Source organism: Bombyx mandarina, chromosome 12, assembly GCF_030267445.1.
Source record: "Bombyx mandarina strain Sakado chromosome 12, ASM3026744v2".
Lineage (NCBI taxonomy): Eukaryota > Metazoa > Arthropoda > Insecta > Lepidoptera > Bombycidae > Bombyx > Bombyx mandarina.
In genome coordinates this window covers 8,590,229-8,614,866 of record NC_143219.1, presented here as the reverse complement: position 1 = coordinate 8,614,866, position 24,638 = coordinate 8,590,229, and the positions used below count along the sequence as shown (strand labels likewise).

Sequence of the window (24,638 nt, the reverse complement as noted above, 5' to 3'; positions counted from 1 at the left end):
AATGTAAACACTACTTTTAACCATATTGTAAATACTAAATGGCCAAATTGGCATTACATATATACTGATGCATCCAAACATCCCACAGGGTGTGTTGGAGTAGGTGTATTTCATAACCAATATAATGTAGTCCAAAAAATAAAATTACCACCAGAAACATCTATATTTACGGGAGAATGCTTCGGTCTTCTGAAAGCAATAGAATATGTTATAATTTTTAAACTCAATAAAAGTGTTATATTTACAGATTCACTTAGTTCTTTACAAAGCTTAGAAAAATTTTCCTTAAAACTGAATCCTTTCTTCCACATAACATTTGAATGTAAGAGAAAGTTGTTGCATTGCCAATTAAACAACTACACAGTCACTTTCTGCTGGATACCTAGCCACTGTGGCATCATAGGAAATGTGAGAGCTGACAGTTTGGCAAACGAGGCAACTGTGAGTGGCGATTTATACCCATACACGATTTTCGGACACGACCTGAATGCTTTACCTAGCATATATCTCCGTGAGACATGGGATTTGAGCTGGAGAGAGAGCAGTCAGGTCAAGGGTCGCTTCCTCTACGCTATACAACCTTTAGTCCCAAGAAAACCATGGTTTGCCAAACTATGTTTTAATAAAACTGCCACTTCGTCTTTAATCCGCATGCGTCTTGGACATATTTGCCTTCCGGTACATCTGCATAAACTTGGCATAGTATCTAGTGCTGCCTGTGAATGTGGTGAGAGTTACTGCGATATGAATCATGTTTTCTTTTCCTGTCCTTTATATGACCACTCTTTCCTATATGAATCTCTAATATCTCTCTCTATTCCTCTTCCTTCTAATATTTACTTACTTCTTAGAGATAATAGACCCTGTGTATATAGTGCATTAAATAAATTTATTATAAATAACAAGATTAAATTGTAGTTTAATATTATTTGTTTTCTTTTCTTATATATATTTTTTAGATATGAAATTATTCTGATTTGTTTTTGTATAATTCCCGGTACGATTTAATTATTTTAATTCGCGTTATACGTTTCCCTCGCTTTGTTGACAAAATGTAAAATACTTGACACTGGCCAAATGCACGAATGGTGCCGAGCCAAAATTAAGAAGAAGAAGAAGAAAGCCGCCATGTTTTGTGGCCAGATGACGTCACAGTGGCACGAAATTTTGGTTGACGTTTCATTTCCATAGGTTCCTACTTCATTGGTTATCACGCCATCATCCATGACAGAAGCAAAAGGAATATAGCCTAAATGCCCAATCTTCTGGAATAAAGACCAAACACCTGCCCTTCCTGACTGAGCCCTTGCTCGCCCACCTGTCCTGGTGAAACTGCAAAATCCTGCGGGCTACCAGCAATCATAAAAAACTAAGCCACTGTTGGTTTATTGAAAAGTGAATTATACCAGAATACGAAAAGCTTTTAGTAAAAAAAGGAATTTATTAGGGTCTAATGGACTTTTTGGAAGAGTCCGAGGTACCTTCACAGGTAGTTACTTAGCGATCATTAAGTTACCATTATGACACATTTGAATCTATAAAAAAAACTAAATTCATAGTACTATGAGCCCACTGTCACTTCAACCTCGCAATCTTTCGGCCTATCCTAGCTATCGTGTTTTTAAGTCGAGTCTACTACCTAACTAGAAATAACTTGATAGGTTATTAATTTTACGGCAAAATGATGAGAGAAATGGAAAGTGGACATGTTTATAAAAATAATAAAAGAATAACAAAAATAATAAAAAAAAGGGTGCGTGTACTTACGCGCGTAAGAAGTTAAACTTTATTTTTATATATATATATTTTTTAATTTTAAATAGTTAATAATAAATACTTAACGTTAATAATTTAATAATATTTAGTATGAATTATATTAAATAATAAAATTAAAATGTGGTGTCGTGGGACACCAGGTAGGAACGAAGTTCCTTCGGCTAATGTAGAATCGACACAATTTGCAAAAAAAAAAATCGTGCTAAATTTTATGTTGGTTTTCTTGATTTTTCTCTTAAATTTTGCTGATTAGTTTTTATTTAAGTACAGGAAAGTATTTAGGAAATTCAGTATTTTAGGAAATAATAAATTACGTAAAATAAAAATAAAATCGTAATTCAAATTATCAATTAAAATAACAAAATATGTCTCTTTATTTTTGTTTGACAACATAAAATTACATAGAAATAGAAATAATTACAAAATAGAGAGAGAAGGGATGAGAGAACGAAAAGAAAGAGGGAGAAAGAGAAAGGTATTATACACTACTCGCTTGTGTATACGACTGTCGCGCCTGCGCACGTCTCATTTAACGGTTTTATTCCACGGACTTTTTTCCACGGATTTTTTCCACGCACTTTTTTCCACGGATTTTTTGTTACGGTTTTACTATCATATTTTTTTCAGTTCGGTCGCGCAGCAAAATCCCTATCACCTCCAAGCCTGCCGTAAGGAACTTCGATCCAATAATTTTGTCATTTTTTGTGTTGTCCAGCTGGAGCACTGGGTATGAATACTCCAGAGGGTCCCACAAACAAGGAAAAGGATTCGAAAAGGAATGGTAGCGAGCGAGGTGCGGACGTATTCTCGTGTGTATGCTTCGGTGGTTGCGGGTGAACTGTCGGCGCCAGTAAAGGCGCACGCGCGGCTTGCCAAAAGGAAAGCCACTCGGTCGCTACTCTTTGAATCTCGCCGGGAGCCGACAACGAGAATCCCTCATTGGTCGCGGCGCGCGATCAGAAGCGGCTGCCGACGCGGCAGGCGTTAGGGTTGCTATACATTTATATTACTAAATAATACATACGGATTGTTAACCTCAATTAGATGGGAGCACTTAGGAAGGTTGATGAGCACAGTTTTTTCACAAATATTTTCTAATTACCAGGGAATCATTAGAGTGGAGGAAACAATCTCTGCCCCCTTTAAATTTAGGAAGGGTGTAAGGCAAGGCTGCATATTATCTCCAGTCCTTTTCAATATTTATGGAGAGTATATCATGAGACGGACTTGTGAAGGCTGGGATGGTGGAGTTACCATTGGTGGAGTAAAATTGACCAGCCTCCGATACGCCGACGACACCACTCTCCTCGCGGCTAATGAAAGCGAGATGGCTGCTCTCATGAGCAAGCTTGAAAAAATTAGCCTCGAACTTGGTCTTGCCATTAACCGATCCAAAATAAAAGTGATGGTAATAGACCGCATGAACAAACTGGAGCACACGGGGTCACTGCATCTTGAAACAACGGAAAGATTCATATACCTGGGCTCCATGATTGCGAATACTGGATCGTGCGAGCCTGAGATTCGAAGACGTATCGGGATAGCAAAAAGTGCCATGTCTCAACTTGATAGCATCTGGTCCGATAGAAACATCTCCATAAAAACGAAGCGTAAACTTGTAACAAGTTTTGTGTTTTCTATTTTCTTATATGGGGCGGAGACATGGACTCTGAAGAAGGCTGATCGAAGTCGGATCGACGCGTTTGAGATGTGGTGCTGGAGGAAAATGCTGCGGGTTCCCTGGACGGCGCATCGGACAAACGCATCAATCTTGGAAGAACTAGGCGTCTCCTTAAGACTCTCCACCATTTGCCTACGTAGGATTTTAGAGTTTTTCGGTCACGTTGCGAGGAAAAAGGGTGACAATCTCGAAAGACTTCTCATCACCGGCAAAGTGGGAGGAAAGAGGCCTAGGGGGCGTAGTCCCATGCGCTGGTCCGATCAGATTAAGACGACTTTGGAATCCAGCATCAATGTCGCTATCCGCCGCGCGGAGGACAGAAGTGAATGGAGGAACATAGTCCTAACAAAAGTGCTCAGTAAAGGTCACGACCCTCAGAACTGAGGAATACGACGCACGGAGGAGGAATTAGTATTGATTTAAATATTCAATTTAAATCACTTCTGATTATAATTCAGACGCACATATAAAATTCGCACTTGTTAATGAAAACAAAATGAAAACACGTGTTTTAAATGTAGAAACTCAAAGCATGTGGATAAATATTATAAATATAAATACACAGTGAACAGAGGCGGTGTGCGTGCCAACATGCGCCACTAACAGAGATTCCATTTCTGTTTTGTTGGTAGAATTTTTTACGAATGTGCATGCGCGAAAGTTCACCTGTGGCTATGTTCAGACTCGCCGAGTTACGTCGGTCGTATTGTAATGAGCGATTTAGGGGCAACTTCATTTCTGTTAATTTTGCGTCACGGTGCGCGCGCATCGTAAAATTTCACTCTCATCAATTTTTCATAACGCGCCTAAAGAGGTATAATTTCAATTAACCATAATAACCGAAAAATGGTTACAGTTTGACCAAATTTCTAGGTTTTTCTTAAATGCCCAATTTTCCAAACTGCATGGGATAGATTTTTTTCTGACTTTTCTCATGAAATTCTGTCATCCCGTTTCCGGTGAGTTCTGGGACACCCTGTATTAAGTGTTACATATCTACGATCATCAAAAACACTATGTTGGCTGTAATGGAAATCGAACTGCGGAGTCTTGATTTGTCTGATGTTGTTTTTTGTTTATCAAATATTATGGCAGATTTATAACTAACGTCAGTGCACTGTCGAGTCAGTGCTGACCTGGCACTGTCATCGTGTAAATTGATTTCAAGTCAGTACAGTACTGTCTGAAAACACGGACAATAAAAGCAGCTGACCGAAACAGACTTGATGCTTTTGAAATGTGTTGTTGGCGCCGCTTATTAAGGATTCCATGGACAGCCTACCGCACGAACATCTCGGTCCTACAACAGCTTAAAATGGAGAATGCTCAACGCCTGTCTACCACCTGTCTGCAACGCATAATGCACTACTTTGGCCACGTTGCCCGCAGAGATGTAGATAACTTGGAACGTTTGATGGTCACTGGAAAAGTAGACATCACAAAATGGCACGAAAAGTAAACATCACGGAGAACTTAAAGATTATTCAATTATACCACGATAATGAATGCCTGTAGGATAATAAATCACAAAATTATAGAAATAAAGAAATGCGTGCAACAGCATTTAAGAATATTGGCTAGTAAGGCGTCTCTCATAAATGTGTCTTGATGCTGAATAGAACTTGATAACAATATAAGCAAATCAACAAAGTTTTTTGCGCTATTCTCAAAGGCAGTTTGTATTCCCCAGGACCTTCAATTCTTAGCAACAGAGCTAAGCCTCCAGTTTGATCTCTGTCATCTATCCATTTTCTTACCCAAAATCGCTTCTTTTTAGATATTTCTTCTAGCATACCAGTTAGTTCTTGCATCGTCACAAAGGTACATTTTCTCAACAAATTATTAACTCTGATTTTTTGCTGTTTTCGAGAACTCATTTTTCCGCACTGACTTTACAAAGATATGTACACAGTGTATAATCTATGATGTACACCTTATGAAATATCTTCGACTACTGACGAAGTACTGACTGACGAAGTACTGATTGGGTTAGTTTTCGGCGCCAGCACTGACGTTAGTTACTGACTCTATATAAATCTGCCTTGTAGTGTGTACTGTGTTATCTCGAGGGTTGTATGTATTGTGTACCTTAGAATAATTACACATAGAAACCGAGTCCGCCTCCGTAAAGTGAGGCAACTCAAACCTAGCCATATTGGCTAAGTTCATTATTCGGCCCGTCAGTGCTCAAGGACGTGTCGTATTGAAAAGTACTCCCGAATTTTTTATTAAAAATGACGCTTTGTTCAATGAACGGATGTCATAGTACATCGGAAAAACACAAGAAAGATAGTAACATTACATTTCACGGGTAAGTAATGCGTATGAACGTATATTTTTCGTAAAACATTCATCAAAATGAAAAATAAATTTCAATAATTTGTAATGCCATAGTTTATGAAAATGTTGCCAACACGGGGAAATATTCTCACACATTTTGTTGTTTATTTAAAAGTGAAACAGTCTCAATTAGGCAATTAAAAAGCGCATTTTTTTATTAAATTGAATTGATTAATAAGGAAACTGAGACAAAAACACAACAAGTTCGCATAATTATAATAATAATATGTAATTTTATGTTTTGGTTTGGTTTTAGGTTTCCTTCCTATCGAAGCGACAATTGTTCAGAAAACAGTTTCAGTTGTTACAAGGCTACTGAAATAAATAATTATACATGTTTTTTTTTTTTCTTTCTCATGAAGTGCTCTCACCTCGATCACTCTAAGACGCGTATCTATCTATAAACAAGTTATAACTTGAAACATGACTTTTCTCTACAATTCTGGCTCTTATTTGTTTGAGCATAAAATATTTTCTTAGGTCATTCCTTAAGCAAAAGTAACTACTTTGCTTGACTATAGATACAGATGTAAACTAGAATGCTTCTAAGTGAATTAGAATATTCGCGTGTTTTTTGTAAGTTACACTTAAATTAAAAAACCGCCCTATAAACAATGCCACCAAAAATAATAACTTTACACCAAATAACGTAAGTATTTTGAAGTAGGTCGTGTGGGGGCGGGTTTAAACAAAAAACAAAAAAATGTATACAGGTTTTATTTTCATCATGCAGGCAATATTCGTGTATTCTGGTAAATAGGTACGTTAGATTATTTAGGATGTAAACAAAACGGGTCACTACCGAGTAGTTTCGATAGACGAATTGCACTTATATTTAACTCCTAATAGCTTAGGGGATCTATGGGCCTTGTCATCAGTTCAGCAGTAATAATTGATGAGTTCCAAATAAATAAAAGGTGTAATCTAACAATCACATTTGTTCTGTGATCACAAGTAATAGTTTCAAATTCCCTATTTTTAGAGAAAGTCAATATATTGGCAACATTCTTTTTTTCACTGTGTGCGTTTCGTCGAGCGTAAATACAAGTACCTTACGCACACATAGATTATATTTTTGCCTCACTTTTGACAGACCGCTTTGAAGAGAACTATCGTTCTATGTGTAATTATTCTAAGTTGTGTACATACTGCATAGATAACATATTTGATAGGCTAACTTAAAATTACTAAAATTTGCAAAACTAAATTTCAATATTTACGAAATTGTTTTGATGTATTTTTCGCACGATTTGGAGCTCTATTGTGTTGTAGTTATCAACTAATTTAAATTTGTCGTGTCAAACGAAACAAATGGCAGGAGACGACGATGATACTTGGTAAGGAAATATTTTAGTTTTAATTTACTTATAATTCGGGATATTTGCTCATGAGAATTATTTGATCTTGTATCGTTTGATCTTAGTCCTCATAGATGAGGGCTAAGATTACTTCAGATACTACTAGTACAGTTTTGAGCATTTATCAGTATGTCACTATTGTCAAGGACGTCGTTTTGTTAATTATTTCATGACCATGTTTGCACATTGCAGTATACTTGCATAGGTAATTGTGTGAGATATCGTTAGCAATTATATATATCAATAGCGATTATACGTTATCGTCACCCTTGGAAAAATAATTGTAGTAAATTCTCATAAAAAATGCCATTCCTTCTACAATATTATATTTAATGTAAAATTTACTTCTTGGCACTAATAATTTAAAAAAAACAATTTTAGGTTGATAGAACTAGAGTCTGCTCTTCTCGATGGATGTACCGCACAAGAAATTAATGCATTAACGAAAGGAAAAAAAATACCTGTTAGCTTACGTCCTGATGTGTGGTTGTTATGTTTGAATTGTCAAGATGCTGGAAACCAATTGCTTTTGTTTGATGAGATATTTGACTTACCTAATCAGAATGAATTAAGAGATGATGTAAAAAAGTTTGTTGGAAAACTTGGCAATGAAGAAGATGATAAATTAGCAGTTATATCTGATGTTGAGTCAATAATCACATTTTATTGCAAATCGAAGAACACAACTTACACTTCAAACAATGGTTGGATTGATATTTTATTACCTTTGTTAAGTTTGAAGCTACCACGGTCAGATACTTATAATTTGTTTGAAAGGATTTTAAAATTGTATACACCAAAGGGCTGTTCAAAAAATGGAGTACCTTGCCATATATTAAGGTTGATACTTCAATACCATGATCCAGAACTTTGTTCATTTTTGGATACAAAAAGAATCACTCCAGAACAGTATTGTTCACCATGGTTGAAGTCATTATTTGCTGGTACATGTAGTTTGGATGTAGCTTTATACATGTGGGATTTGTATTTTCAAAGGTCAGATCCGTTCTTCATATTTTTTCTATGCTTAATTATGATCATTAATGCCAGAGAACAATTACTACAGATGAAAAATGATGATAAAACAGCCATTATACAAATTCTTACCAATATGCCTGCAGATTTGGAAGCAAATGATGTTTCAGATTTCTGTTCATTGGCTCATTACTATTCATTAAAAACACCTCAGTCTTTCAGAGATGATGTCTTAGAGGTCTTATTTTCAGAAAGTGAATTGGAAATAAATTCGAGACTGTACTCACAAGCTTTATGTCTGCCTGTAGCAGTTCATGAATTAATTGAAAGTGCAACATTAGAATTGGCAAATTCAGATAGTGTGAAATTCTTTTTAGTTGATTGTCGACCAACAGATCAATATAATGCAGGTCATTTATCCACCGCATTTCATCTAGATTGTAATTTGATGTTGCAAGAACCTGCAGCTTTTAATACAGCCGTGCAAGGACTATTAAATGCTCAAAGACAAGCCTTAGCTGCTGGATCACTTGCTGCTGGAGAACATCTATGTTTTGTCGGATCAGGTAGAACTGAAGAAGATAGCTATGCTCATATGGTGGTTGCATCATTTCTGAAGAGAAATACTAAACATGTTTCTATGCTTGATGGTGGCTTTGTGGCAATTCATGATTATTTTGGGCCTCATATGACAGATTGCCTAGAGGAACACAATGCATCAGCATGTCTTGTTTGTGTTCCAAATAATACCTCTGTTGGAATGAGTAAAAACATAGCCAGTGCAACCAAAACTAGTGAGAATATGATTACTAAACAATTGTTTAGCAAATTGTCATCTGCCATGAAAGCTAAAAGTCAAGAAGTCAAAGGGAAATTGATAGAGTATATAGTTAACCCAAATTCCACATACAATAATAGTGAATGGCATGTGTCTGCAAATGATAGAACAGAGCAAAGGTATAGAAATGTACCACCTGTATTTAGCATAAATGATGAAGATGAAGACTCACGGTCTGATAGTTTACGTCATGATCTTACGCTTTCTGATTCTATCGAAGAAATAGTTAATGTGCAGTCGTTTCTTAAGGAACCAAATACTATTGATAATTTTCAATGCCAGGAAGTATTACTTAATGGATATATGCATGATTCTTATATAGTTGTAACCGAAACACACTTAATTGTTTTACGTGACATTCCAAATAAACGAGGCCTAGCAAAGATTATGTCTAGGAGACCTCTCTCTACTATAGTTAAAATAACAGCTAAGAAGAGGCATCCAGAATTAATTACATTTAAGTATGGTATTCCAGATGGTGATAATTTACTAATTAAAGATATGGATAGATTTCTTATTCCAAATGCCTCTGTAGCTACTAAAGTTGTATCAAATCAAATTGTACAACAGTTGGATAACAAATTACAGTGAACTATTAACATTTTCATATTGACGTAGTTCTGAGAAGTAGCTTATTTGCTACAAGTATAATGCAGATGCTTATCTAAGGACTAAGGATTATTTAAAAAAAAACAACTATTGTGTTGACTTGTATACATAGCCCTATCGGAATAAAATGTTAAATGTTGTAATAATAGTAACTGCAGGTTTGTTTGCGATTAGTGGCAGTAAAAGCGCATTTATTTGTTGTAAATACAAAGAAATTAGCCTAAGAAATTTCAGGAATTTTAAAGTATTTTATTTCTTGAGTAATTTAAAACATTTGTCAGATTTTAATGAAATTATAGCAAAATAAGTAATTTTAATACTTGACATTAAACTGAATTGGGGCTGCCAGTAGACTCAACTTACTTTAACTTCAGAGTCCCTGAAATTATACAATAAACATAGGTACACATTATAAACAGTAGATCAAAATTATCAATACTTATAAACTGTTTGATTGTCATTGTTATTATGAAAAGTTTGATCTCTGGATTCTTTGTTTTAATTACGGCTGCAAGTGGTTGTAATAGCACGGTTAAATGTAAGCAAAGTAATATTACATGATATTTTGCATTCATTTCAATAAAACACAGCCTAACAAGCCCTGCTGTAAACTGGGTAATAGACTGGGTCAGTACACACCTATAAATGGTGAGTTGATGTCCATTTTTACTCGCATATAACCATTATATGTACTTATGTCCTGAGTTTATCGGTTGTAATTGTACCGTTCCTGAAAGCGAAGTCTGGTCATAGTAGTAGTATTTGCTGCTAGATAACTTTAGGAGTTCATGCACCTAAAATTTCACGCAATATACCTACCGTTTAAGTAGGTACCACAATTAATTAAGATCTTCGAAAATAAGATCTGTCACGCATACGGTGTTTTGTGGGTATTGCTGGAAGCTCGGAGGCTTTTCCTTTCATTAAGACGAATTGGCAAGCTCGAAGGCTTAGCCAGAGGGGGAAATTCAATATCAACTGCTCGGGGCAGGCCTATCAATTCAAAGGCAACTGGTTCTCGAATGAGTCACTACCGAATCGGAATCGTGACTCTAATAAATATGCCTATGATCTACAACAATTTTTGAGTTACGAATAATCTCTTGAATGAGAACAAACAGGAAAATATTTTTTTGTCCAAAGATGATTCTCACAAATCTTTATGAACCCGTATTAATAGAAACATCAGTCTATCTGGTGAAGTAGCCTATTTTATCGGGACGCGCAGGCTCAATCGTCTCTTACCGCGAGCCCTAAATTCCCATAGCTTCAATCTATGTACTTACTATTTATTATTATTTTTTTACTTTGTATGTAAAAATAAGTTGACCAGCATGAAATGTAACCTTTAGAGGACTGTTATTTTATAGTTTCAATTTCATCGAATTATGCTGATAAGGTCTAAATTATTTTAATAAATGACATCATATTAAATTTTTTTTTCTAATAAGAATATTCATCAAATGTGTATCAATAAAAATATTTAACTTGTTCACCGAAGAACCCGCGAGGCTGGAGCAGCCCCTTTTCAATGTTTAATATTATAAAAATAATCCTAAACTTCCCTTACCCATTTTATCTACGCACGTCTATTAAATTCTCAAGTTTATAACTAGTACATCTATCAGCTACTTAGCACTTAGTCAGCATTGTAGCTTTACTTTTAATGAGATTTAGCTGATGTGTTAAGTCGTAGACACTAACGAAGTTTGGGTTTACATACATTGTATAAACAATCTTTACAATACCCACGTCAGATTAATAATTAGGATGTAGACACTATCAACTAAATATTTTCTTGGAAGTGTCTAAATTAAATAGACTAACCTAGTCTGCATATTTCCTTTTTAGGTTTATTTAAATATGTATTATAATTGTACAATGACGAACGTGCCTATTTGTTAAAAAATAAATTTTATGTGTGTTATGTAAATGTGATAAAAATAAATTAAATTTGTTTTCTGAATTGAGTGTATACTTTGTGAATCCATTTTTAACAAGGGAAAAAATGAAACCCTCAATCTTGACTTTTACGAACATTTTTCTCAGAGATGTGTTGATAAAGTTGACTAAGTATCGAGTATCTGTGAGCGGCAGGAGGCTGTGAGCGGCAAGAGTTTTTATTGAGGTTCAATTCCCACATACCGGATTATCTCCTGTGGAAAAAAAAAGTATCGAGTATCGATGAAATTAATATCAAGCATTGTCCCTTGAAGATGTAAAAATCCAAGCTTCAAAATCAACATAAAAGAAAAAGACCTTCGATATTTTCATATTGCCACATTCGGAAACTAGCTCATCAATATACGGTAATATGATCCATCGTTGACGTACCCCTCAGACAGCCCACTGAGTTTCTCGCCGGATCTTCTCAGTGGGTCGCGTTTCCGATCCGGTGGTAGATTCTGCGAAGCACTGCTCTTGGTAGGGTTTGTGTTAGCAACGTCGTCAGGTTTGAGCCCCGTGAGCTCACCTACTAGTTAAGGTTACGCTGATATAGCCTCTCAAGGGACTCAGCTAGGTAGGAAAAAAAAGTTGACGTAGAACCATAAAATTTACCAAGAAGACAAATCCGCATGTAAAGGAAATTAATGAAAAAATATCTAATTTGTAATATAAATGACCTACATTTATTTTATGTACTGTGCTGGCCACGGAGGCGGATCTCGCCCAAGCCCTGGCCCTTTAAGTCTTTCGGGTCCCCATCATATTTTATATCAGTCTGGGGACCGACGAGGTGGGCCTAAGATGACGACGTGTAAGTTGCTCTGCACGCGTTTTACGCAAGAGCATTCGGGTGATGGAAGGCCGGCTATCCTCGAACCAAGGTCAGAACCAGTGTGGGACCCAGCGTAGGATAACTCACTCTAACCGGCGCCATCTAGGCGGGCTTCTGATAATGCTGTTTGCAGTCATCGACCGCTCGACCATGGAAACTATGTATCTTTGTCTAACTAAAGTAATTAAAAATGATTAGCCTGTTAATATTGTTAGAATACTAGATATTTTCTTAGGTATTGTTGCGTGATAGACATACTTAAATAAAACTAGGTATTTCACAGTAAAATATCTAAAGATTGTATCTTTGTTTCATAATTATTACTTTTTACAATTAAAATAGTTTTGATTGTCCACTTTATTGATTAGAGTATTTATTTATTTTTATTGCTTAGATGGATGGACGAGCTCACAGCCCACCTGGTGTTAAGTGGTTACAGGAGCCCATAGACATCTACAACGTAAATGCGCCACCCACCTCGAGATATAAGTTCTAAGATTTCAGTATAGTTACAACGGCTACCCCACCCTTCGAACTTATTTTATTGACATCGAAACTCTGAAAGTACCTAACTGAAAAAATATTAGCTAAGCAAAGTTACACAAAAAATTACATTCTCGAAGCGATCAAATTTCCGCAGCGGCAGCACTAGCCTGTGCCATCGTAAACTGTAATAATCATCAAGGATTTCGGTTTCCGAGGTGGCGAAACTATCTACATGGAGCCTTACTGGTGGTAGGACCACTTGTGAGTCCGCGCGGGTGGGTACCATTACCCTGCCTATTTCTGCCGTGAAGCAGTAATGCGTTTCGGTTTGAAGGGTGGGGCAGCCGTTGTAACTATACTTGAGACCTTATATCTCAAGTTGGTGGGGCTTTTACGTTGTGGATGTCTATGGGCTCCAGTAACCACTTAACACCAGGAGGGCTGTGAGCTCGTCCACCCATCTAAGCAATAAAAAAAAAGCCTTCAAGTCTTACACTTCCGACAGCTAGCAGACGAGATATAAGTGGCTAACAATAAATTTGATTAGTTTTCGGACCCATTTAAGGTACCTATCGGTTTCGCAGGCTTATGTTTACTGCATTCCTTTTAAAATGAACTTTCTTCTGAATTGCGTCTCCTATAATTCTACAACGCCTGGGTATCTATAATTATACTTCTATAGTTCAAGAACTCGTGTAGGCGATACTGCAGTCGCTCTCACAGTAAGTACCTAATAGTTCTACCTATCAAAGTTATTACAAAAAAAGCTTACCTTTTGTTAATTTCTAAATGGAATTCTCCATATTCGAGGAATTTCACGACTACCTACATTTTAACATTTTGGAAAACAAATATGTTAGAAACTGAAGTTTATTGAAAATTTGACCACATTGATATATTTTGCAAACACAAGCTTTATTAGTGCAATCAGCATAATCAGTGTTCTAGTTAATTTAGTTAATTTCGTAAGTACCTATAGATAGTAACTATAGTTTGCAAAATTCTGTTTCACTTTTGTCAATAGGAAAGATTCTTGCACATTTGATTTCAATATTGGTTCCATTCAAAAATGAAAATTACGACAAATTTTAAAATGATAAATAAAAGAGCGATAAATTAACATACTTTAATATAATATTATCACACATTACTAATAGCATTACTAACTAGATGTAGGTACGCCAACACGGTTGTTTCCTATATTTGGTTTAGGTAAATACATACACATACATAAAGGGAACTTATCATTATAAATAAAGATAAAAATTAGTTTTAAAACAAGCAACTTATGAAATATTTTAGAGCTGGGAACAGTAGGTGTGTAGTGGAAATTTCTGGAACAACCTGTCTGGCTACGGGCCTACACCGTATCCTGCGTGCTTTTATTTTATTTTATAATAATTACCCCACAGTCACATTTAAAGGATTTTAAAAGGAACTTATTGATGGGTTATGTAAATATTTGTCTGATACTGACCTTAGAAAATCTTTTCTGTCAAGGATTAACTTGATCTTTTTAAGCGGACTTAACTCATTACAGTAATGGTATTTTATATTTTTATAATAAAACTGAAAGCTAGATATAATACATAACTAAAATACTTGAATCAATACTCATTTTGTTTTTGGGTCAATTTGTTCGGAATAATTAAATGTAGGTCAAGATTTTTGAAAAATCAATTTTCGTAGGCAAGTAGCTAATAAAAACATTCAGTGTTATTTCTACAAAACCAATTTTTTTTGATGCAGGTAATGCAAAAAGCCTACTGTAAGTATATGTGAATAATGTTCTGAAAAGTTAGGAAACTATTGAGAAATTTGCACATTTTAAGCATTTTTTTAAAAGTATCAACACACATTTCTTCGTGCGTTAAGATTGGACTCAATTCTAAAGATTGAATAATACTATATTATTTTGTAACTACGATCATTTATTAAATCAATTTCATTATTCAAACTTTCTTTCCAAACATGTGTGCGAGACTAGTTACCTATTCTTTTACTTACCTATTATCTCTGATAATAGTGCTTTTTTATTATTTTTTTATTTAATTGATTCAAATATTTTATAGTACATACTCATTTGTAAGGATTACTGAAATTTGTGTTTTCTTCATTAAACATCTTCAAACTCACACTAAGATAAAATGAAACCACAAAGTCCAATCTTAAATTTTTAAGAACTTTGGACAAGGCACAAACAAACACAAGATTTTGTATATAGATGATATCTTATACCTTTAAACGAGCAATATAATCTGAATCTCCGAAACGGCTCCAACGATTTTCATAAAATTTCGTGTACAGGGGATTTCGGGGGCGATAAATCGATCTAGCTACGATTTATTTTCAGAAAATGATGTTTTATTCGTGTTTTCAATAATCAACTCTTCCCGACATCTATTGGCGAATAATAATACTATTTTTCTTAATTGAGGGCAACTAACCGTTTTAAAGACACAACAAGATGGGGTTATCAAAAAAAAAAACCGAGCAAAGCTCATCGGTCATCATCTAGTTATATTTAATCAGCTAATGAATTTACAATGAGAATTTCTTTTTGCTTATATAAAAAAATCTAAATCTCTGACATATTGTTTGTGGAAGAATACTTAACATAGATCAGATCTTTTTTCCAAAATCAAACGAAGGAATATTAGTCCCAACTAGAAAATTGATTTTTTATGAATTTACTAACGGCTAAAACAGTCCCAAAACTCCATTTAGAGTTTGTTCACAAGCTAAAAAAAATTGAAAAATTAACCCACTGTATACTTTTTAAGTATAACTTTATTATAATTAAAACTTTATTAACTATATATGGGACACATTACTTTAAGTCTTCATAGTGATATGTATTTGTTTAACATAAATGTTAGAGAGCCTTTATTAAACATACCGTGGATTAACATATAACTATGCATTATATCAACTATGTGCTTTATGGCATTATTCTTATCTTACCTTTTTAATTTAAAAACTAATTTTGTGGGTCAGATAGCATTTATCTTAGTTTTTCACCGTCGTAACGATCACGAGAAAGAAAGATATAAATATCGTAAATTTACTGAATCGTTATTAAAATTATAATGAAGATTCTACGTATAATTTTAAATATATTTTTTACTTAAACATGTCTAACTACAGACTGCTCATGGCCTAACTAAGTATCTACTAGATCCCATTGAAATCACGAATATGAATACCATCGCCCACTTTCAGATATGTATAAGGTTGAAATATATTCTATAGTCTCAGTAATTTTATTCAATAAAATTTGAAATATCATAATATTTCAAGAGTACATAGTTTTAAACTATTTGTTGGTTAGTTTTCATAATTATATTTTATATTTACATTAATTTAATTTGAATAAAGGATTATCTAGACAGATTCTGAATACAATGTTTTTAAGTTTTACCTACGTAATTCGGTACCCTAATACCATTAGGTAATATGTATGTAATTATATTTACTACAAAGTCCCATAGATTCAGACATTATCCAAAATATTTGTTAAAAGCTTAAATAGCAACTAGGTTACGTTATAGGAATTTCATTGGAAACTGAAAATTCGTAGTAGAATAAAAACAAATAGTTTAGTAGTAGTTTAAGAAATGTTATTGTAAGATTTATTTTTAGAATTAAATGTGTTATAGACAGTATACAGGGTGTAAATAAACCGTTTCCGAACCGAAGCAAGTATAAAATAGTAGCCCTAAACGGAAAATATTATTTTCCATTGCTACACTGACAACCAAAACTGTTAATTAACATTTTCTCGCCAGTTTTTCAATTGATTTTCTTTTTTTATTATTGATTGAAGAGTTTATGAACAATAAAAGAATGGGAAAAGTCAGCCTTTCACACCTCACTTTTGCAAGAAAACTGGAAATTTTGAGTTGTCATTAATGTTCAATTTCGGGCAACGAGGCGAACACTACCGATTTATACTAAACAAGAAAAACATATAAAATCGCTTGATAAGCTAAGGGAAAAAGTACTGAACTACTATTTTTTGTTCCTGTTTATATTTTTGAAGAGTTCTGTTATATTTATTTATTTGGGTCACACCAACAGTATGAAACAGTGAATCATCACTGTTTCATACTGTTGGTCAAAATTACGTAGTCTAACTAATCATAGAACTAAGATACACGTATTAATAAAATTTCTTTTTTTCAAGAATGTACATGTCTATTATATTAAATTGCGTGTTCTGTTATATTGCGTGTAAAATAAAAAACATGTTTTTGTTATTGTCGTGACAGGAATCATAAGTGCTCCCCCCACCTAACTTCATTTTCAGGAATGCTTCGAAAACACCTTCTAAAATGTATGGGCTAAATATAGAAATTGAGAGGCCAGTTTCTACTTTATAAGTAGGACTTCATACGAGTATTATCCATGCCCAATATGAACCGAAGGCACAAGAGGCAAAAAAAGTAAGGTCCTCTCGATTTCAAATCGACACTCTATGTTATGTTATTAGATAGGTAGGTATACTAATTTTAAATAAATTAATGTGACGTATTCCGATGTTGTATGCTAAGAGCAGGAACGGTTAATACTCTAAGTTTGAACCTACGAGTTGTGAAAGTAATAAAATTGTGATATTCTCGCTATGTATTTACAATCAACAGAAATACTATTCTGAGTATAACGGATGGATAGTTAATTACAAGTAAAAAAAAATTATATTGATAAGAATTGAAGAGGTCTCCCAAAGAAGATTGTGACTAGTAATTTTTTTATTCCTTTCCTTTTTCTTTTTTTTTTGTATTAAATCGAGTTTAACAATCTCACAACTTGCTTGTTTGTTTGGTTTCACCCAAAACCTTCAGGAGCAATTATCGTTCGAAATCTTGTAAATATATTTAACTATTAAATATTTTTAACTGTAACTTATAATAAAAATAAGAATTTTTTTTATAATCCGTATATTCAAGCAATATAAGTATCAAAAGTAATCAATCACCCAATCATCAAGGTGAGTTTCCGTTTCAAGTGAATTCACCGTCGTCTACTCAATTTTTTACGGAAATTGATTAGGTTATTTTCTTTTATTAAACTTTTATTAAAACTTTTAAAATATTATAGTACCCATGTCCATAATTTATATTTTCATCTATTCCATGATTAGGTCAAATTGTTTCTTGTGTTGCGTCTCATCACTACCGAACGCATTTGATAATTTATTTAACGCAGAAGTTCAGTATAATATATAAAAAACAATGAAATGAATTCTGTTGTTGAATCTGATTTTAAATTAAAGGTTTTCAAAACGATCATCTAGAAGCAATTCTCTAGAAGTCGTATTATCGTTTTAATTAAGACAAATTATTTAGCAGTTGCCTGTATACTTACATATTGTTGGCATATGTTGATAATTAATCTTTGTTATTGTTCCGGCAATTAATATTGGCACTTCAGTTAATGTTTCTAATATTATCTTTCAACCTACATAGGTGCCCCGCCAATCGTTTTAATAAATTCCTCACTTTATTTCTCTTACTCAGCGATAGATAGCCACAGCGAAGCGTGGCGGATTTTATTATTTACAAGTGCGTGTTAGAAGTTTGATTTAAATACATAATACAATAACCACAGTTAAAAGATACATTTAACGAGTAACTTAGGTTATTTATAAATGAACATTTATTATTTATCACAGCCCGTTTAATAAACTTAAATTATAATGTATTATCAAGCGATTTTTAACAAGCAAATACACATGATGTATAGTACAGAATACGGCCTTTGTGCGCCAGAAGTGTTGTACTCTGCTATTGTGATGTTTGTTGTTGGCTGGATGTACGTTGAGGGCTTGATAACATCCACTAGAACAAAAAAAAAATAAGACTTAAACAACGTGTATGTAAACAAAAGTGAAGCTTAAAGCTTTCATGAGCAGATTTGGAATGAGCTCCCCTCCACGGTGTTTCCCGAGCGCTATGACATGTCCTTCTTCAAACGAGGCTTGTGGAGAGTATTAAGCGGTAGGCAGCGGCTTGGCTCTGCCTCTAGGATTGCTGAAGTCCATGGGCGACGGTAACCACTCACCATCAGACGGGCCGTTGCTCGTTTGCCTACAAGGGCAATAAAAAAAAAGATAATATTATTTTACTTATTTATAACAAGAAGCCACCATACTTTTCAGTCTGAAGGGTGGGATAGCCGTTATATAACACAATTGAAATACTTATTATCTGAAAGTTGATGACGGTGCTTAGGATGTGATATTGACTAGCATCGAAAACCGCTTACCACCAGGTGGGCTATGAGCTGGCCTTTCCATCGAGAGAAATGAAAAAGAACGCGTCTAAAATCTAGTTTCAAAAATCGAATGGAGTATTTTAATATACTTGCTATTTGTTTAATTTTTTGTTTATTTTTTTATTGCCTAGATGAGTGGACGAGCTCACAGCCCACCTGGTGTTAAATGGTTACCGGAGCCCATAGTCATCTACATCGTAAATGTCGCCACCTACCTTGAGATATGAGTTCTAAGGTTTCAGTTTTTACATAACAGCGGCTGCCCCATCCTTCTAATCGAACTAATCGAAACGAATTACTGCTTCACGGCAGAAATAGGCAGAGTAGTAGTAATTACCTACCCGTGCGGACTCGCAAGACGTTCTACCACCAGTAATTACACAAATTATATTATAATTTTGCGGGTTTGATTTTTATTACACGATGTTATTCCTTCATCGTGGAAGTCAATAGTGAACATTTGTTAAGAACGTATTTCATTTCGCTAGATACGAATGCATCGGACGTCTTATCTTTTAGGCCACGACGACTATAAAATTTAATAGAACATAAAAATGAATATAAGAATTTCCTTTCCTCGAGATCAGAATGTTACGACTTGAATTTTCTATTGCGTGTTGCATTATTTTCAAAGTTTGTAACTCTCTCTAATTCTAAACACTGAGCTGGCAAAATCACTCGGTGTGATAAAACAATTGTAACCTCAAAACTATTATAACGATAAATGACTATGATAACGATAAATCAGTTTTATCTTATCTATGAAATTTTAAAACACTTTCCGAACAAGTTTTTTATTTGTAGATGTTTTAATTCTTCATTTAGTTCACATTCAAGGAACAATGTTTGCTTTGGAGAGGGCCAGATATGTGTTATTTGAATTTATTAATCAGAATTTTACTTCAATATATAATTCCATAATCTACAGATGTTAAGATTTAATGGAAAGGAGGATGTAATTTTCAACTAGCTTTTGCCCGCGACTCCGTGCGCGTGGAATAGTTAATTTGGCATAACGCTAAATTTTACCCCCACTTCATTTACGTAGAAAGTGAAACAAAATTTGAATTATAGAATGTTAAGGAGCTATTTAAACCCCTATTTTGAAAAATTCTTTTTTGGTGCTCCACTTGTATTGATCTTACCGTGATGTTATATTATAGCCTTCCTCAATAAATGGGCTATATAACACTGAAAGATTTTTTCAAATCGGACCATTAGTTCCTGAGATTAGCGCGTTCAAACAAACAAACTCTTCAGCGGAGAGTATCTACCAGAAACTACCAGAAACTGCCTTCATAGTTTTATATTGCTAAACTTTAAATTGCGTCTGGAACCGCTGCGTTCATCGACAGTGCGTTTCCAGAGGTCTTTTTTTTGCCACGTACCATCCGGCTATGGAATGAGCTCCCCTCCACGGTGTTTCCTGAGCGCTATGACATGTCCTTCTTTAAAAGAGGCTTGTGGAGAGTATTAAACGGTAGGCAGCGGCTTGGCTCTGCCCCTGGCATTGCTGAAGTCCATGTGCGACGGTAACCACTCACCATCAGGTGGGCCGTATGCTTGTCTGCCTACAAAGGCAATAAAAAAAAACTAATAAAAAGTATATTTTAACTAGAACGAGTGGGTGATTGAGCTTGAGGACTCAGCCGAAGAGTTGAAGAAGGAGGTTTGTTAACCACTAGCTGAGCGCCTCTTAATCAGCTATCAGTTCGAGGTCAGCTCGGTGATGTTCCCACCACCAAATTGGCATAATAACTTACTGGGAAGATCCAGCAAGAGCCTTAGCTGGCTACCGCATCGAACTCTTCGGCGAACATGTCGCACTGTGATTTGGCTGCTGCTAGCGTTAGAACTACTACTTTACTGGTGGTAGGACCTCATGTGAGTCCGCACAGGTAGGTACCACCACCGCGCCTATTTCAGCCGTGAAGCAGTAATGCGTTTCGGCTTGAAGGGTGGGGCAGCCGTTGTAACTATATTGAGACCTTACAACTTATATCTTAGATGGATGGCGCATTTACGTTGTAATTGTCTATGGGCTCCAGTAACTACTTAACACCAGGTGGGCTGCGAACTCGTCCACCCATCTAAGCAATAAAAAAAGCAGCCTCCATCATCACTGAGAGTGGATCAGGCGCATTGCGGGTCACATTGCTGTCATGAAGTAGAATTCTGGCGTCGTCTATATATTTACGGATGAGTTCGGAATCTAGAACGTCTTGAAGATCTACATTCGTCGTGTGCCGTGGTGCTCCGAAGTCTAATCTACGGAAGCGAAATTGAAGACTTTGGAGGGAGATAAGGTGGGTGCGAGCCGCATGAACGAATATCTCACTTGCATAAGTGATTTGACGTTATGACATGATATTGAAATCTTAATTATAGGTATTTATAGGTAATTATAGGTATAACTTAAGGTAATAATGGCAAACAAGAAAATGCTTTGTATCAAAAATTAATCAGTATAGTTTTTTTTCTCCCTATGCTTGTACTCGTTGCTTGTGCTTGTACTTGTATTTTCTTACAATATTTCTTTTTTCAGTTTTTTTATATATGTAGGCACTTAGATCATAAATATTATGTTTCCTATTTTATTGTTTTAGCAATTTCATTACTTTTTTTTTCCTACCTATGCTAGCCTATGATAGCCTTGAGAGGCTATTTCAGCTTCACCCTAACGTGTAGGTGAGCTCACGAGGCTCAAACCGGAAGTGTTGCTAACACTGGTCCTAGCAAGAGCAGTGCTTCGCAGAATCTAACACCAGATCGGAAACGCGACCCACTGTGAAGATCCGGCGAGAAACTCAGTGGGCTTCAGTGTGGTATTCACCTATTTAAAACAATATAATTTGAAAAGAAACTTACCAATAACAGTGTCATTTCGGACGTCAGCGAACTTATCATCGATGCTGCGGAATTCAGGTATAGTACTGACACATGTGATTTCAAGCCTTCCCGTTGCCACTAATTGCAGTTCCGATATGGTCACATATAAATCTCGTCGCGAGGGCTTTCGAATTTTGTGCCTGCTGGATGTCGAGTGGAACATGTTTGTTTCGTCTCGTTCTTTTATTTCGCCAATCTGGAATTCATAGATTTTTTTTAAAATTCTTTAGTCGCATTCCATTTCAAATTGATGGTCACTGGAAAGGTCGAGGGCAAGCGACCAAGAGGCAGGAACCCGACCCGTTGGATGGACCAGATTCGTGCAGCCCTGAGTGCACGATGCTCTGCACTCAGCTGCAGATAGGAACAGATGGCGGTGCATTATAAAATACAAAATGTTTCAAGGCCATGACCACGACCCTCAGTAATGAGGAAACCGACGCAAGGAGGAGGAGGAGAGTCGCATTCCAAATTTGTGAAGTATATTTGATGTTTTTTTTTAATTGTACTTGGTAATTATAATTCAAGGATAGATTCTACATATATATTAACTTCTTCACGTAGGCGCTGGGCCGTGCACGTACCAACAAAATGGTTAATTTACATAAAAGTAATTTCCTTTAGCTTAGTCATACAACGGCCGTACATACTTACTGAAAGCGTTTTATTTGCGTGTCGCGTTCCAGAAATAACATAGCACATGCATTGTGTGACATAATAGATAAGAAATTATATTGTATCACTGTTATCTTGTTGAATTTTTCATACATATAGTTAGTTACTTGTATTTGTGTCAGTATGAAATTGGTATTGATTTGAGAAGCTTAATTTACTGGTGGTAGGACCTCTTGTGAGTCCGCACGGGTAGGTACCACCGCCCCGCCTATTTCTGCCATGAAGCAGTAATGCGTTTCGGTTTGAAGGATGGGACAGCCGTTGTAACTATACTGAGACCTTAGAACTTATATCTCAAGGTGTGTGGCGCATTTACGTTGTAGATGTCTATGGGTTCCAGTAACCACTTAACACCAGGTGGGCTGTGAACTCGTCTACACATCTAGGCAATAAAAAAAATTATAAAAAAAAACAATGTTTGAAATAAGTCGTTCTAACCGGATTAATATATATTTAAGTAATTACCTAAATTAATTATGTACATGACCTAAGATTATGCGGTGCAAAGGCATCGGTGGATCAGGGTCCATTTTACCATACAGAAAAGTTGAGCGTGTCTGTTTATTCAAAATAGTCAAGTAAAACCAATTTAAGGCCTTACGCAAAACTTCGGCGTTTCCTGATTAAATTTCCGTATCAGGAATTCTGGCAACCTACGTAACTTTCATAAATACGCACAGGAGAGTAAATTAAAATATGGTTCACCATTTCTGAGACCTTTAAAATGTATGCATGTACCTATGTATATGAAGGCTGAGTTTGAAGGTGTTTTACAATTTTTATTATCACAGGAATAGTTTGTAAATTCAATTATGTGCTTACCTCGTCAACAGGGTTATCCTTGTGATTGCAGCCGGGAGGGCGGGTGGCGATATGTGAAGCATGCGTTAGAGCTACTAATGGAGGTGGTGTACTGTTTGATTCAAAAGTTCGTTGTAGCCCGCGACGGCCGCTGCGTTCGCCCATTGGTACCCGAAACTTGTGAGAATGGGCGATAATTCCGTCCATCTGAAAAATCATAACTAATATTTCTAAAGATTGCCAACAATGCTCAGGTCAAATTTCTTATAATTCCTAATATTATATCCTGTTACTGCCCCAACGATACTTTTGAACAGGTTTGTTATTTTATGTCGATTATAATGTTTCATAATAATTGTTTTGTTTTTCTTGATTGTTTACCTACTCTGTAATATTTTTTAAATTGAGGTACGATGAAATTGTATTTGAGAATTGCAAGAAAATTGTAAATTAAATTTATTTTTGTCATTGAATAATATTTTTTTTATGAATATGTAATATTATTATTAAGAATTTTATTTAATATGAATTAATTATTTTATGAATATGAATGATATGATTAGTATTTCAGAATGAGTGAACAATAAAAGACTTAATTGTGTTTTCTGTGATATAATAAGAAAACAATATTTAGAGCCCTTATTATATGTAATCAATCTCTTTTAAAATTAAACAGTAAAAAGTAGGTATTAACAAACTATATAAAACTGAATTATTTTTTTACTGAATGACATACTTTACTCCATGACACCGAAAGACACTGAAGAAAAATCATTTTTACAAACTAAAGAGTTTTAAATAATTAAGGTTTTTCTTTACATGAATTTAGGAAATATTTTAACAGGTAGAAAGATTGCTTAGACGATGAATCATAAGATTTGATCGTGTTAATTTGATTACCTTCTTCCCATTGATGAACCAGGTTATATGGGGCGCTGGGAGGGCGGGGGCTGTTGTACAGTTAGCTCGTAACGTCTCCCCTGAACTTAGGTAGCGAGTCGGGAAGTCGATACGTGGGTGATGCTTCTGTGGATCTGTTGGGTATTAGAGTAGAGTAGGACGAGAGTAGGTATTAATATAAGAACTAAAAGTTTTTACACCGGATAACAAGATTCTATTAGAAATTAAATTTGCTTGTGGATTTAATTGTGGTTT

General features: G+C 35.2%; 2 protein-coding genes across 4 annotated transcripts in view; one reads left to right on the top strand and one right to left on the bottom strand.

The window, feature by feature from the left end:
* The first annotated feature begins 5,485 nt into the window (after positions 1-5,485).
* TBC1D23 (TBC1 domain family member 23) lies at positions 5,486-11,543 on the top strand. Its single transcript, XM_089731651.1, has 3 exons — positions 5,486-5,768; positions 6,054-7,134; positions 7,537-11,543. Exons 2-3 carry the CDS (start codon positions 7,109-7,111, stop codon positions 9,557-9,559), a joined length of 2,049 nt encoding a protein of 682 aa, XP_089587777.1. The 5' UTR covers positions 5,486-5,768; positions 6,054-7,108; the 3' UTR covers positions 9,560-11,543.
* A 2,411-nt stretch (positions 11,544-13,954) lies between these two features.
* The window catches only part of LOC114248663 (uncharacterized), a 104,524-nt gene continuing 93,840 nt past the window's right edge, over positions 13,955-24,638 (bottom strand). For all 3 annotated transcript variants that reach the window (XM_089731661.1, XM_089731663.1, XM_089731662.1), the window contains 4 exons: positions 24,384-24,517; positions 23,505-23,690; positions 21,987-22,203; positions 13,955-18,682 (listed from right to left, as the gene is read on the bottom strand). In XM_089731661.1, the coding sequence (XP_089587787.1) occupies positions 18,549-18,682; positions 21,987-22,203; positions 23,505-23,690; positions 24,384-24,517 (671 nt within the window). In that variant the 3' untranslated portion in view covers positions 13,955-18,548. The remainder of the gene's footprint in view (positions 18,683-21,986; positions 22,204-23,504; positions 23,691-24,383; positions 24,518-24,638) is intronic.